The sequence below is a fragment of the Aythya ferina genome (assembly GCF_964211825.1).
Source record: "Aythya ferina genome assembly, chromosome: 24".
Taxonomy (NCBI): domain Eukaryota; kingdom Metazoa; phylum Chordata; class Aves; order Anseriformes; family Anatidae; genus Aythya; species Aythya ferina.
The window spans coordinates 506,099-521,683 of NC_140322.1; the positions used below are offsets into that span (position 1 = coordinate 506,099).

A 15,585-nucleotide genomic window follows, 5' to 3' on the forward strand; every position below is an offset into this window, starting at 1 on the left:
TTTTATGTTTATTAGTTACGTTGGACTGTTACGAATGCAGAAGAAAGTGTGGGCTCTCAAATGCTCTAAAGCGATACCTACACTCCCAGCTCCTACCAGTAAAACCATGTCTGGGAGAGAGAAAGACTGACTGTATTCCTGACAGAGCCATACAGCTACAGTCATTTATTCAGCAAATAAATCAGAATTGGAGCACAAGTTTTCTTAGATCCTCAGATGCTGTCTGCTAATCAGAATTAGAAGTAAAATAGGCTTGAATATAACCATTTCCTACACTATGGGCAACTGGCTCTTTGTGTCTGAATTCTTATTTGCTAATAATAATAATAATGTTAATTTGTAAGAAAAAGATCAGAATTGTTTTCCTGTTCAAATAGAAGAATTACTGACCTGTATAGAGTAACAAAAGTTAACTTAGAAAGGTCAGCTACCCCTGGGATATAGGCTCTATTTGAATTAAGCAATATAATTGCAAGACACACAATCTAGTGAATGCCTTCCAAAATCAACAACCATTCTTGCACAGACAGCAAGGAATATCACTCACTGTCTATAATGACTGAAGAATTCTTGGTGCAGTTGGTGAGAAGAAAAGTAACACATTACATTTACTCCTTTCATTTCAGTCTCCAAGCAATGTTCCATATTTTATTTTACCTTTAATTTTCTATGTATGCAATGACTATTTAAAAAAAACAACAACAACAACAAAAAAACTACATTTAATACAGATTTAGATGCACGTTACTGACATCTACTGGACAAAATCATAACTGACTGTCCCACCCCAACGAGACTCCTTGCCATCCAGTGATTGGAGGACCATAATTTTGGAAGAAATAGTTGTGGGTTTTATTCCCACCTTGTAAGTTCCAAGTGCCTGTAGTACTGAATATTGTGATGATTATGAGGTTCCTACCCTATGACAGTAGTTACCTCACATCTATTTTACATTATGCCATTTTATCTGAAGAATTCTATCTAAACCACAGAAAATGCATTTAATTTAGAAGCTGTGAACAAAAAGAAAACAAATTATTCGATGTAACACTTTACAACAATTATGAATAATTACCTGAGTTCAATGACCCACAATAAACAGTACATCCCAAAAGGGTCGGTCAAGGTAGGACTTTGTAGAAAGCAGAATGAACGAGAGGTTATGATCATTAAGAACAAATAAACGATTAATAATTGTTACTTCACTGTTAATAATTAGCTGATCATCTCACAGTTTGGGCTGGCCTTACCCTTTCCATAAATAGCATCTGAGTGACCAGGGAGAGCCCTCATTTTCCTGTTAGCATCACTGCACCCACACTGCGTTGTATCTTCCATAATGGCATTCAGTGGAACCTGGCAGGTCTATGCTCAGGAGAACTATGAAGAGTTTCTGAAAGCTCTTGGTAAGTGTCAAGTTACTTCTGAAACAATTTCCTTGATTTGCAACACATGTTTTGCATAGCATCTTTTATTACAGTATTTCTATGTGTTTGTTTTTTTTTTCTTTTGTTTGTGTGGCAAACTGCTCCCTATCAGGTAAGTCTATTACATCTGATTTGAAAATGAAAAGAAGCAGTCTTAACACCAGTCCCTCGTTAAAAAAGAGGTATATGAGAAAATGACTTATTTTGGTTAACACATAATTTTACTAATACATTTAACTAGAATCAATTTGTCAATGACATACAGATTTCCAATGTGCTTTAGTCAAGGGGGCACTTTCCTAGGAATACTGATTAATGTATGTGATAGCTGTTTCATAATCTATAAAGAATTGACTTTGTAGTTATGATTTAATAGGTGCCAGCATTAATAAAAATGCACTTATCCTCTTGACAGTCTTGGCAAAAAGATTCACATGTTTTTAAAAGTAAGAGATGTTCAGTAGAAAAAACTCAGATACAGTTGAAAAGCCTAGCTCTGCAGTGTGATGTCTACAGCAACCCATTTCCTGCTAAAGATGACACCTTCAAGTCATGCTAGAGACACCCTGTTAAGGTAGTTTGAGGTACCTGCACTGTTGCAGCTCCAGCCAGACAGATAACTGTCATCTCCAGCCTCCCTGGAAAGAGATGAGGGAAACTGAATAACACACATAGTGTTAGTCACAGAGAAATGTCATGCTGTGAGGAGCCATTCCTGAAAGAAACAAAACATTCTCACACAGTATTAATCACTACAGTATCTAAATCTGCACAGACTAGATGGAATGGAACAGAACGTCCATCAAGAAGTGAGGAATCCAAAACAGGATTTGCCTTTTACCTTGGACATCATTTTCTGTCATTGGTTTGTACCTTCTGCACCTTGATCAGAGAAAAGAATTGGCTATTTCATATTGATGCACTACGTCATAACAGAAAAAGTAACTTTTTTGCCTTTTTTCACAGCACTGTCAGAAGATATTATCAAAGTCGCTAGAGATATTAAGCCTGTTGTTGAAATACAGCAAAAAGGAGATGACTTTGTGGTGACGTCAAAAACACCCAAGCAATCTGTAACTAACTCATTTACACTTGGAAAAGAAGCTGACATTACTACTATGGATGGCAAAAAGCTAAAGGTAACAAATTTCAGGAACAACTGCATCTCTGTTCATCTTTATACTTCACTTTCTGTGCATGAGTGAAGCCTGTTTGTATCACTTCCATTACCAAAAAAAAACATGCATACATCTATCATTTCAACAAACAGAAGTGTTTCTTCTAAAACTCTTATTAAAATACTGTGACCTCCTGCTTAAATTAGCAGACATAATTATGAAGCATCGGTATCATCTGCATTGATTTCCTTTCTATGTCTAATTGAATTTCATTAAATCTTCAATTTTTTATGTTTTCTATCTGCTTCAACAGTGCACGGTGAACCTAGTAAATGGGAAGCTTGTGTGCAAATCAGATAAATTCTCTCATGAGCAAGAAGTTAAAGGAAATGAAATGGTGGAGGTAAGTGTTAGAAAATAATGGTGCATTAAAGGAATGCTGAAGGGAAAACATTCTGTGTTGATTAGCTCTTAAGCGTGGGCTCAACACATTAAAAAAAAAAAATGCTGGCCCCCAAACTGCTTTATTACTTGCAGAATTCCTTGCAGATGCTTTTGAGAAGTATTATCCTGGGAACAATTCTAAGCACTGGAGAGTGAAAGGCTTTAGCTGGGGAGCATTCGGTAGAAAGACTCCTTATAAATTCCTGTAGATGACAATACAGTTGGCCCACTGACACTTCTTCAAAGTCCTTTAGTAAGTTCTAGATGATTTATCACTGACAAAGAGCTTTTCTCTATAGAGTTAAGCTCATCAAATTACCCAAGCAGACCTTTTTAGAAAAGACTACTACCAGAATGCGAGCTGACTACATTAAGGTTATGTCTTTTGGACATGCAACTTCCTAAGATCGATTTGAGTGTTTCAAACTACTTTTCTAAAACTAAGCAAAACACGTGGCAAAATAACACATCACTGTTTGGGATGGTGGATTTCTGTTATGGGAAGCCTGTCTTTCCTGCACTATATACTATATACTTTGTTGCACCTGTACTTATAGGCAGGCACTGAAACTTCTACTAGGCTCTGTGGAATATTCTTGTGGAATAAGATGGATTTATAAATGAAATACAGAAACTTCTAGTCACTTAGCTATAAATAGGCATCCTAAAGCCCAAATGAAAAGCAAGTTGTGTGTTTGTCCCCTACAGACTATAACTGTTGGTGGAGTAACGCTTGTCAGAAGAAGCAAGAGAGTTTAAACGCCGATCGTCTTCCTCGTGACACCTCTACCTACCTAAAATAAAGTGCCCTTTCCCTAAGGCCTGCTCTTTGCTATCTGCAGGCGCAGTGCGCGTTGCGCTGTGGCCGGTCCGTCCTCACCAACCCCTTCCCGTCCTGCCACGAGCCCCCCAGCCCCTCCGTCAGCGCCCTGCCGAGCCTGGGCCCTGCTGGGGTAAGGGCGGCAGGGAGATAAAGGATTCCTCCCTCCTCATGCACTGGGTGAACGCGTCGGGTTCCCGTTGCCGTGCTTACAACGTGTGGGGACAGGGACAGGGGCGCTGTGAGGGCTGAGTGTGTCACAGCTGTACCAGGAGGGGCAGCGCCCAGAGCGGCAAAACAAAGCCGAGGCGCTCCGTGCGCAGGGGCAGGGGCACATCTTTGACAACACAGCCCCAAAATCCCCGATCCTCAGCCCAAACACAGCCGGGCCGCGGGGGGTGGGGCCGCCCCTCAGGGCGGGGCGGGGCCGGCTCCTCAGAGTGGGGCGGGGCCATCCCACAGGGGCGGGGGCATCTCATAGGGGCGGGGCCGTCCATAGGGGCGGGGTCAAGTCATGGGGGCGTGGTCGTCTCATAGAGGCGGGGCCGCAGCCCCCGCCCCGCCGCCGCCGCCAGCAGGGCCGCGCGCGCGCTTCCCCCACTTTGGGCGGGAAAAGCCAGCCGCCGCCGGGGCGCAGCGAGGCGCATGCGCGGGGCGGGCGAGGCCGCTCCCGCTCTGGCCGCGGCCGAGGGCGGGCGGCGCCGCTCCGCGCGTGCGCGCGGGCTCCCGGCGGGCCCAGGCGGCATGCGCAGTGCGGGCGGGGCCGCTTTTGGCGCCGGCGGCCCCTTCCCTCGCGCGCCGCGCCTCGCGCCGAGCTCTCGCCGGAAGCCCCGCGGGAAGTCTCGCGAGAGGCGGGCGGGCGGGCGGCGGCGGCGCTGCGTGCAGCTCGCAGGGGTCGCCTCAGCCGCTCGGCTCCCCGCAGCGCCCGGGCCCTGCCGCTCGCTGCCCCCCCCCGCCGCGCCGCCGCCGCCGCCGCCATGTCGCGCTACCTGCGGCCCCCCAACACCTCGCTCTTCGTGCGGAACGTGGCCGACGACACCCGGTGAGGGGGGGCGGGCGCGGGGCCGCGCGGGCCGCGGCGGGCGGGCTAGGCCGCGGGGCGGGATGCGAGGGGACGGGGGGGGTGGGGAGGGGACCCGCAGCCCCCGCCCGCCGCGCTCCGTGCTCGGCCCCCGCGAACAAAGCTGGGAGCGAGCCCCCGGCGGGGGGGGGGAGGCCGGGCGGGTGGCCCCGGGTGGCCGCGTGGCCGCCGCCGTCCCCGCGGCCGTGGGCGCCGCTCGCTGCCCGCCCCCTGCCCCGGCACGCGGCCGGACGAACGGAGCGGCTCGGGGCGGTGACTTGTAATGAATCGGGACGGTCAAACAGCCCGCACTGCCGGGTTGGGGTTCGGTGCTCGGATGTTCCCGGTAAGCCGCTAGGCCTCTCTGTTCGCCCCTGCAGTTTATCGGCTCCCCTTCGCGTTTGTTACCGCCCGTGAGGCATCCCCAGAGCGCGGCGGTCCGGAGCGGGCGCACGAGTTGGAGCTGCTGCGGAGGGTCCTGCGGGGCCTCGGTGCTTACAATGAGAGCCCCAGTTCTTAAACCTGCTGCTTGCACCAAAGGTGTTCGGCAAATAACAACAGCGAAGGCATAATGGAAAGAGCTAGGAGCCATATAATGATTAAAAATATAAATAGCCTCAAGTTAAAAGTGGTATTTCTTGGGTCAGTTCGCGTTCAGTGCCAGGAGAACTTTTCCTCACAGGCAGAGTCAGGAAAGAAGACTTTCAAACTTTTTTTATAAACAGCGTGCCTCCCATTCAGGCTTTAAGCTTCAGTGAAATGGTGCGTTCTTTTTAGAGATGGTCTCGTTGGGGGATCCTGAAGCTGGTTGTTTCAGTTGCCTTCTGCAGTCATTGACTATGAACAGCATGGATTTTTTCCTAACGGATGAGAAACATCAGTAACTCTTCCCTGTCACATAAATAACATCATATATCAGTCTTCCTCATACAGATTATTGTCGTAAAATGGCATAGGAATAGATATGTAAAGAAGCTGAAGTAACTAAGGAACCTTCCCAGTGAAGAGACAGGAGTTATTCCAAGTGCAGTTACCGATCTGGGGAAGGGTTTTGCACTCCACTCTCTAAAGCCACATCTTCGGAACAGCTGACCTGAGGGCATGAGTGGTTGCTCACTCGGTTCTGTTCTGTTTGAAGTGGTTGTGAGTATTGATAATCCTATGGAAATCACTTTGTGCCACTGAACTATTATTAAGCTTTTTCTTTGGATGGTACAAGTAATGTTTATGTGCTGTAAAATCCACGTTAATAGGTTATGCCATGCTTAACTCTTAGATCCTTCTTTGGACTTTCTGCCCATCTTTGCACTGAACTTGCTGATGTCTGTCACTTCTCATCTCAGTTTGCGCTTCTGTTACTGAGTTATGCTGAACACAGGGCTGAAAATCCCAGGGTCACCTCAAGCATCCTGAGGCTTGACAGTGTCTTAGGAAAGCCCGGTGTGTTGCTTAACAACGAATGACTAAAACACTTCCCCCCCCGAATATATTTTTACATGCATTCTGTACCAGGAGCTTCCAAAAAGATGGGTGGTCATACTGAGGGTAGATTTTTTATTATTTATTTAGCAGATGTTTCTTAACACCTTTAATAGTGAGAAGACATGAGATATTTGTGATGTTCTAGGTCTGAAGACTTGCGCCGTGAGTTTGGTCGTTACGGGCCTATAGTTGATGTATACGTTCCACTTGACTTCTACACTCGTCGTCCCAGAGGATTTGCTTATGTTCAATATCCTTTCTTCAGATGGCTGATTAGTGAGGGGTGTTGAAGTTTGAAATTCAAGTTTGTGTAAGAGGTAACAAATCTAAATGAAAAAGCAGTTTACTTCTGTGTTGTATCTGATAAGTGTCTTCTGTTGTGGTGTCTCATTATTTTTGAAGATTAACTTATCTACCATTTGCTTTGCCTTTTTGCAAAACTTAAATCAAGTCCAGTAATATAAAAGCTTGCTTATGTCTCTGAAATTGATATGCTGTGATTTAAATGAAAATTTATCGCTGATTCAAAATTGTCTACCAAGTTTTTATTATAACTGCTATGTAAGTAAACTTGTGCGTAGCAAACTGTGGCTAGTATTCGTTGTTAATTTAACAAATGGGAACTGCAATCAATCAAAAGCAGATTGTATAAAAAATGAGGTGAACTTCTTTCTTTAATATTGTCCCCTAATTTGCTGTCCTCTGTTGTTGCCTCAGAGTGTAAAGCTGTACAGTAATGGCGACCCCAAAGAGAAAGCATGAAAGAACCTTTAGAGTAGAGTTCAACAATTGAGGCAAGTAGACAAGCCAAAGACCTCTTAAGGATCAGGCTTGAAGAGAAGGGACAGTTTGGGAAAAGAAAAAATACAGAAAAGCTGGAAGAAGGACAAGCCATAATGGGAGACAAAGCTTCGCTTTATCTGCAAAAGGGGGAAAAGGTTGTTTTTCAAAGTTAAAGATAAAGCCATCTGTCATTTTTGGCCAAGCATCTCATGACAAGTCCTTCTGACAAGCCCTTAAAGAGTTAAAGGTCAAGATGAAGTTGAATGGTGGCCAAGATTAAAGGAGTCATACCTGATGTATCCTACAGAATAACAGTTTTTCTTCTGTTTGTCACGTAAGCAGTAATTTGAATGATTCTGGTTTAGTCCGTTGACAAAACCTGTAATATTTCTCTGGTGGGTACTGTTGTAACTGTGGTCTTGACTGAAAATGCGTTCGTTTTGGTTTATCCAGATGCGTGTTCCTACAGTTTGTGTTCTGCACAGATGATGCTGATCATGAGCGGAGTGCCTATCAGGAGGAAGGCAATTCATTCTTCCAGACCACGTTGCTAGAAGTTGTGTGAATTGAAGTAGCGATCAATCGCACAGATCAAAACTAGCAATGATCGTGTTACTGAGCGTTGGGCCTGATTGGTAGAGCAGTTGGTAGTTCTGTTACATGCTTTTATCTCAGGCTGCTGGAAGTCTGTATATATGTCCTTGGTATTACGTAACTTGAACCTAAAAATCAACTGGTGGCTAAAAAGAAAAGCTTCCTCACAATTCTAAAATGAATAGACATGTATCGATTTGCTTCCTGTTAGCATGCCTACCAATTTAAGAACTATTTTTTTCCATAAAGTGGATGTAGTGCAGAGAACTGAATAACCATTAACAAATAATGTATCTTGGGAAGGATTCTCTTTCTTCCTTACAAGTGGATATTGCGTAGCAATTGCTTGCTGATGGATAACTTCATGGCCATATTGTGAGGGTTTTTTTATCGTAGTTCTCAATCATTGGTGGCTAACTTAAAAATTGCTACAGTGTGGGCTAGTATGAACAAAATAGCCAGAAATAATGGGCTGCAAAACTAGAAAATATCTGACTTTTTTTTGAATACCAAATCTGTAAACTACTCAAATTCCCAAGTACCTTAACACTCACCACATTTGAAGATGTCCGCGATGCAGAAGATGCTCTTCATAATTTGGACCGAAAGTGGATTTGTGGTCGACAGATAGAAATCCAGTTTGCGCAGGGTGATCGGAAGAGTAAGTGCCTCCTCGTGCGTATTTCATCAGGATGTGTTTAGTGCCAGATGACATTACACATGTTAGTAATTGTTGGGAACAGTTTCTACTTGCATATAAATAGTATGTAGATGGTTTTGCTTTTTATCCAATAACTGTTATAGAATCATAAGATGGTTTGGATTTAAAAGGACCTTATTAACGTCTTTCGTTTTAATTAAAAACAGATAACTAAGTACAGCAGTCAACGCAGTCTGATTATTGCTAGCTGAAGATACTTAACTCTCTGTGCAGCTTTGTCAAGCTACTTTGCAGGAACACACTGTCAAAAACTCCCTGTCAAAATGAGTAGCTCAGTTGTGTTGTGATGTTTATATTGTGTTGAAGTGTGTTCGTGATTCTTTGACGTTTCCCAGTGCAGTCCAGTTTCCAGGATTGAGGTAATGTCTTCATTTTCATTTGGCTTCAGGATATTAAAAAAAAAAAGACAAGGTATCTCATTTCAACTTGGAAGAGAAGTCTTATTTTCTGAAGTTAATTGTAAAGGCAGTTTACATCTTTTATCTGTTATTCATGTATGTATTCTTAATATAGAGATAGATACATATATTTACCAAAAGCATGTTTCTTTTTATATAACAGATACCTGTTGGTCTAAAACAGGACTATAATATTCATGTTCAGCTCAGGAATAAGAGTACCATAAAGATCTTTCAGTTAAAACTATCAAGGTAGTCCTTGAATGTACCATTTCAACTTCCGTTGAACTCAGTGGAAATCATGCTCTGAAGAAGAAACTTCTGTCCTATATGTAAACACTGGGATTTCTTTTAAGTTTCTAAACAAAAAAAATAATTAAATCTACTTTCCTGTTGTCAACTGGAACAGTTAAAACATAAAAATTTTAGCTGGTAGGGCAGGTAATGTTTATTATAGCATGATGTATTTAAAATACATTGACCGTGGCTTTTGCAATTGAATGAAAATCAGATTTAATACAGACAGAAGAATAGCTGTGCTGCTTTGAGAAAATAGAAGACTTCTAATTTAATTCTAATTATTTTAATATTCAAGCTACAGAGTGAATGTGCATTGTTGTATAGGGAAGAGGGCTACTTTTAGAATCCAGCTCCTTTGTGTGGCATCGATTGCTGCCTCGGTATAAGTTGGCTTTCAATAATTAAAGAAGGCTGGGTCAAGTGTAATGCATGGCACTGTGTAGTCAAACGGGTGGTTAACTCACTGTTAGCTGCCACTTAAGAAAATTCAGGAATGTTAGAACGTTTCAGTCGTGGGTTTGGTTTGTCAGGTGGCCTCAAATCACTTCAGTCAAGTCTGTGTTCTGGCGGTGTGGAGCACTGCTCTTTTCTTACTGTTTTTGATGGGTTTTGTTCTGGTTTGAGTTCGGTGGTTGTTTTGTGTTTTTTTGTTTGTTTTTCCCCTCTTAGGTTGATAATACTCACAAAGCTGCGGCATTTAAAGCAGCAAAATCCAAGTGCTGTACAGCATTCTCATCTGTTTTTTCCTGTTCCTTTTACAATCATCTTTTCTAGAGACGTGAATGAGGATTTTTACTAAACATAAAGTGTATATGAATAGCATTAGTACTGTCATTCAAGGGAAAATAGGGTACTTTAACTTGAAATCTTAAATATTGCTATTTTTTACAGCACCAAATCAAATGAAAGCCAAGGAAGGGAGAAACCTGTACAGTTCTTCTCGTTACGATGACTATGACAGATACAGGCGATCCAGAAGTCGGAGTTACGAAAGGAGACGATCTAGGAGTCGTTCTTTTGATTACAGCTATAGAAGATCATATAGTCCCAGAAAGTAAGTGCAGTGTGTGTTTAGCTTCAACTACGCGGCAGTCTGTTGGAGGAGAAACAACACACTGAATATTATATTAAATAATCATTAAAATTTTTATATTGTTTTTCTATATTCCCTTTGTAAATTGCTTGTGGGAGTTACATACTTGCATGCTACATCAAATCAGAATTATTGAATGAAATGATTTTCTGCTTCATTGAAGAATAACTAAAAGCAAATGCACATTTCAAAAAATATATATTGATCACTTGCATGCGTACATACATAGGTATCTGTCACCGTTTACTTTTTCTGATATACCTTTCTAGCAGTAGACCTACTGGAAGACCTCGTCGTAGCAGGAGCCATTCGGACAATGATAGGTAAAATAATTTTTACACCATTTAAATTGAAAACTAGAGCACTGTATTCCTTTAACTGTAGGTTTAAAAAAAGTTTCTCCTGCAAAAAATGGTAAACAATTTTTAATGTACTAGATGTCTAAGAATAGTGTTTTTACATTCAAATCTCCTCTCTCCCCTTTATTCTGATAGGTTCAAACACCGCAATCGATCTTTTTCAAGATCTAAGTCCAATTCAAGATCACGATCCAAGTCACAGCCCAAGAAAGAAATGAAGGCTAAATCACGGTCTAGGTCTGCATCTCACACCAAATCTAGAGGCACCTCTAAAACAGATTCTAAAACACACTATAAGTCCAGCTCAAGATATGAAAAGGAGTCGAGAAAAAAAGAACCAGCTAGATCCAAATCACAGTCAAGATCACATTCTAGATCTAGGTCAAAATCCAGATCAAGGTCTTGGACTAGTCCCAAGTCCAGTGGCCACTAACTGTATCCGTGTTGGTTTTAGGCATGTAAGATTCATTTACACACAGTTCAGTTTACTTAAATTATCAGGAATACAATGTTGCAACAGTGCTAAAACAACAACAACAAAAAACTTTTTGTCAGTTTTCCCTGTAGCAGACAATGGTTAAAATTGAAACAGTGTTGAGAAGCCACTGAGACAGAGGGGGAGAGAGAGAGGGAGAGAGAGAGAGAAAGAATGTCCTGGTTACATGTTATGGGCAGCTACTGAATTGATTGTGGTGTCTCTATGTATATTTTTGTAAAGATTTGCATTTTTAATGCTTAGATATTGGTGATGACTTGATTGATCGTAATTTGCAACATTGTCCTATTGAAAATGTCCTACCCGTAGAAATTGGTACCAGTTTGTGCTGAACAGTTAAACCAACTGTTTAACTTGTTCTTTAATGCTGAACTTTGTGGTGAAATGGAAAACTGGACAGCTGTAGTGCAACACTGACTGCTGTGACATGCAGACTGGTGATTTTATGTTTCCATTGTTCAAAGGCAGGTTTCTGTGTTCTCCATGCCCAGTGACACAAGTAGGTTGGTAAATGGAGCTCTGTGGAGAGAGATTTTTGAAATTTCTCTTCAACCCTGCCATCTGGAGAGATGGTACTAACGTTGCATAGACTACACAAGGAGAGAGTTAGTCTCGGAAGCTCGTTCAGAGAGCGTGCAGTGTTGTGACTTGTCAGCATAGAGGCTTCACTGCTTTGGGCCTGGCTGCTAAGCGTGTAAGGGGGGAAAAACACCTCGAAATGGAAAATTAAATTCAGATTTCAGCAAATGACAGAGCAACTAAATATTAGGTTGTGTGTACATTTTAAGCAGTTTTTGTATCTATTCTAAATTTTAGTGAGCAGTTAACCATGAAATTGCTTAGTTTTCCTGCTGTTAGATACAAGTAGATTGTTTCAAGTTGTGTGTGTACAGTATATAAGAACTAAACTTCTATGCCAATGACTCCTGTGGTTAGTTGGTGTATTCATAGGTATAAAACTGTAGCCATCTCTCTTCTTGAGTAACAAAGGCTTGCTTTTACACATCAAAAAGTATTTAGTTGAGCAAGTCTAAATCACTTCTTCCTCAGAACGACTAGTGGACTGGTTACAAGGTTTCGTTTTACTCAAGAACAAGTGTTTAAAGTTGGATATGAACAAGAGCTGCATCTCTAGATATTTAGTTTCACTAATACAGTATATTTAGTAAATTGAATGTGAAAAATAACAAAACCGGTGTGTAATCTTACCAGTATTTCTCTAGAAGGCAAGATATTTTGTTATGAAAATGGCTTTTGGCATTTTTTTCTATTTACCTTCAAAAGCCAGCATCAAACACCTAGTGTTCTGTGCTGTCTGTGTAGTAGCATATAATGACATGGATTTTAAAAAGTTCCTTTTTAGAGAAATGTTTTAGGGTTTGGTTCTAGTGTGTTCAGCAGGGCCTTTGAAGAAATGCAGATGGCTTTTAAATATTAGCAGTGGAACGTGCTTAGGGAATTGATTCTAGGAACCTTTGTACGTTTGATAGTATTTCTAACTCTTTTCTTTACTGTTTGCAGTTAATGTTCATGTTCTGCTATGCAATCATTTATATGCACGTTCCTTTAATTTTGTAGACTTTCCTGGATGTATAGTTTAAAAACGGCATAAAGTCTATTTAAAACTGTAGCAGTAGTGTGCAGCTCTAGCAGAGGAAAGTTGTGGGATTAAACTTTGTATTTCCTTTCTTATAGAGGCTTCTAAAAAGGTATTTTTATATGTTCTTTTTAACAAATATTGTGTACTACCTTTAAAACATCAATGTTTTGATCAAAATAACTAAAGACCCAGCTTATTTTCTGCTTGCTGTAAATTTAGCAAACATGCTGTAATAAAAAAATGAAGGAAATGCTGATCCACTGGAATTATTGTAGCTTTAGAATTTGACTCCAGAGCATGGTTAGGCATAGAGCTATGCATCCCTTACAGAGTAAAATCCTTACTATGGTATTTCAGTAAAGTCAGGAATTTGTTTGATGTCTGAATAAATATTTCATATTTTTAAAGGGGTATTAGACAAAATAAGAACAACAAGCAAATGTTTCAGTCTAATATATTGACGTTTCTTTTTCCATTAACTTCCATTATTGCTGGATGAACTTCCCTATGGTTATAATTCAGATGTTAACAGACAGGTTATGAATTACTAAAAGTCAATGATTGAAGATTCATTTAGAATCAAATTTCTAGTAACAGCTCATCATTTTACACGCTGCCTAAAAAAGTGCCAGCAATGGTTCTCTACAAAGTTGTAGAACTTTGACATTTAGAACTCGAGTTGCCTCTTGGCACCTGTGGTACATACAGCTAGTCCTTCTTGAGCCACTGAATAAAACAATTCTGAGGAACACTTAAATGCTTTGGGAAGCCCACTCTTACGTTTCTGAAGCTGAGCTGTGATTTTCTTGTAGCTGTGCATAGAAGTGTCTTGTAACAGCAGAAAACCCACACTCTTTAGGCTTCTGTGAATTAATACAGTCTTCAGAACTAAAATTCCACTTAGAAGTGGTCCACCGATCTCTTGGGAGTGTGTGGTAATGCTTTAGTCAGAAACCTGCAGGGGGTTGCTGTAATCAGGGTTCCCATGTTAGTCCAGCCAGAACTACCGCTGGATCGGTGGGGAGGAAGAACATCTTTGTGGTCCAGGCTGAGGTTCTGATTTGTGACTGAAGAGTAACAGTGACATACCTTAACTGTTGTGTCAGCATGTCCTTATATTGTGTGCCTCAACATTTGTGTATAGCACAGTTTATTTTTTTGTTTTAAAAATCCAATTCATTGCAAGTATAATGTAGTATCTGACAGTTCTGATGGTTCTTTCTTTCTCTCCCAGAGGTAGGACTAAACTTTGACTTGACTTGTGTATATGAACAAGCCAGAAAAGCCGAACACAAACCCACGATGTTTCAAGAGTGCATGAATAAAGATGTTGTCCTAGTTCTTGCTCCCATGGAAAAATTGTGAAGAAGCTGTTCTGTGGGCCTTTCAGTTGGGGACGAGTTAGCAGGATGTGGCCAAAAGGGCAGGGAATGTTTACGCATTCACGCAAGTCAAGCCACAGCCCATCTAGATAACATCTCCCTTCCTTGATGCAGGTACCTGTGCCTGCTCTAAAACAGCAGTAGCCTGTCTTGTGCAAGCTACCCGCAGGTTATGCACAGCTGGAATGCAAGAACATAAGCAGGCTACAAAAGATCATGTATAGGCATCTTTCTTTTGGAGTCTCAAGAATGGTGGGAATTATGTTTTTCTGTGGTAAACTAGATTTTGTCATTCCTGCAAAATTTGTAGAATTGAAGTAGTGTGTACAAATTCTGCTGAAAGTAATGCTGTGCTCCAAAGTGTCTGCAGCGTATTGATTTATCTCAGCAGTAATAGAAGGCTCTATTGGAACTTCTTTTTCACTAAAAGTCCACGCACCCAACTGATAATTAAAAATCTTAAATTTAGTGGTTAAGTAGCTGGGTGTTTAAATTAGGGACTATGATAGACTGGTCTCTGAAAGCTAAATGTTATCCTTTCTGTCTTCTAAAGATGTTTAAATGTACAGTATAATGGCTTTATTCAAAGTGGAAATCTTCAATTTAAATGTTATTTTGAGCTCTGCTCTTGGAAAGAGCTTTTTCTTTTTCCTTGTTTAGTCTGGGGTAACAGCTTGAAGTCTGTTCAGAGAAGGGTAATTGGATTGATATACATTGCAGCACTGCTACATAATTTTTGGCAGGAATGTTGCAGATAGCATTTTTGAAATACAAAGGAATAAATTTACACATTTTTAGGACATAATCACCCATTAATAATTGCTGGTTTTCTCCATTTATCTTGTAACTTGCTTAAAAAGTTTGTAGTCCATTGCTATAATAATTGTCTACAGATGCTCTTACTGATGAGACTATTATAGGAAGGGAAGACTATGTACCCTGTAGTGTGTTTGATCAAAAGATGCTGTTTTATTCATACACATCCTTTCTTCTTGAGTTTTGTGTTCCATCTGTGCAAATAACCCTGTGAATTGGGAATAAAATGTACAAGTTTTGACTATATCTTGAGAGCACCTTCTGACTTAATTAATACAGCTGTAGTCTGTTGCAGACTGTCAACCAAGCACTGAAATAACCAAGGGTGTTTCCTCTAGCTCAGAGGGCTTGAGCCAGTGACCGGAGGCAGCAGAGCAGGTCTGCAGCTGTACTCAGCTGTGCCTCAGTTGCACTCCCAGAGTAGCGCCTCTAGCTCCTGAGTGCAGCTTTCCTGGGCAGTAATTCTCAAGCCTGTTGCTTGCCAATTGCTGGCAGGAATGGATGAGAGGCCTGGCACTGAAGAAACCTCCTTCATTGTTAAGTAATTTCCAGGTTCTTCAGACAGTCATAGCCTAAAGAGACACATGGATCACTCACCTGGGTTTCTAAGGTTGCTGATGCTTTTTGCAATCCTCTGGTTTGGGGCCACTCACCAGTAAGAGTGGTGGCATTGGGTACATTAATTGGTATTC

General features: G+C 41.4%; 2 protein-coding genes across 5 annotated transcripts; both read left to right on the forward strand.

Annotated features, from left to right (window-relative positions):
• The first annotated feature begins 1,324 nt into the window (after positions 1-1,324).
• LOC311423425 (fatty acid-binding protein, liver) lies at positions 1,325-3,808 on the forward strand. The gene is made up of 4 exons (XM_084497362.1): positions 1,325-1,406; positions 2,394-2,566; positions 2,859-2,948; positions 3,698-3,808. The coding sequence occupies exons 1-4, from the start codon at positions 1,340-1,342 to the stop codon at positions 3,746-3,748; spliced, it is 381 nt and encodes a 126-aa protein (XP_084353488.1). The 5' UTR covers positions 1,325-1,339; the 3' UTR covers positions 3,749-3,808.
• A 739-nt stretch (positions 3,809-4,547) lies between these two features.
• Positions 4,548-15,139, forward strand: SRSF10 (serine and arginine rich splicing factor 10). Of its 4 annotated transcripts, none has more exons than XM_084497364.1 (6): positions 4,548-4,851; positions 6,497-6,601; positions 8,286-8,389; positions 10,039-10,201; positions 10,513-10,563; positions 10,735-12,945. In XM_084497364.1, exons 1-6 carry the CDS (start codon positions 4,787-4,789, stop codon positions 11,030-11,032), a joined length of 786 nt encoding a protein of 261 aa, XP_084353490.1. In that variant the 5' UTR covers positions 4,548-4,786; the 3' UTR covers positions 11,033-12,945. The 4 variants fall into 4 exon arrangements, with proteins under 4 accessions (XP_084353490.1, XP_084353489.1, XP_084353492.1 ...); XM_084497363.1 differs by having other exon boundaries at positions 4,564-4,851; positions 10,510-10,563; XM_084497366.1 differs by lacking the exon at positions 10,735-12,945 and adding an exon at positions 13,930-15,139 and having other exon boundaries at positions 4,582-4,851.
• The last annotated feature ends 446 nt before the right edge of the window (positions 15,140-15,585 follow it).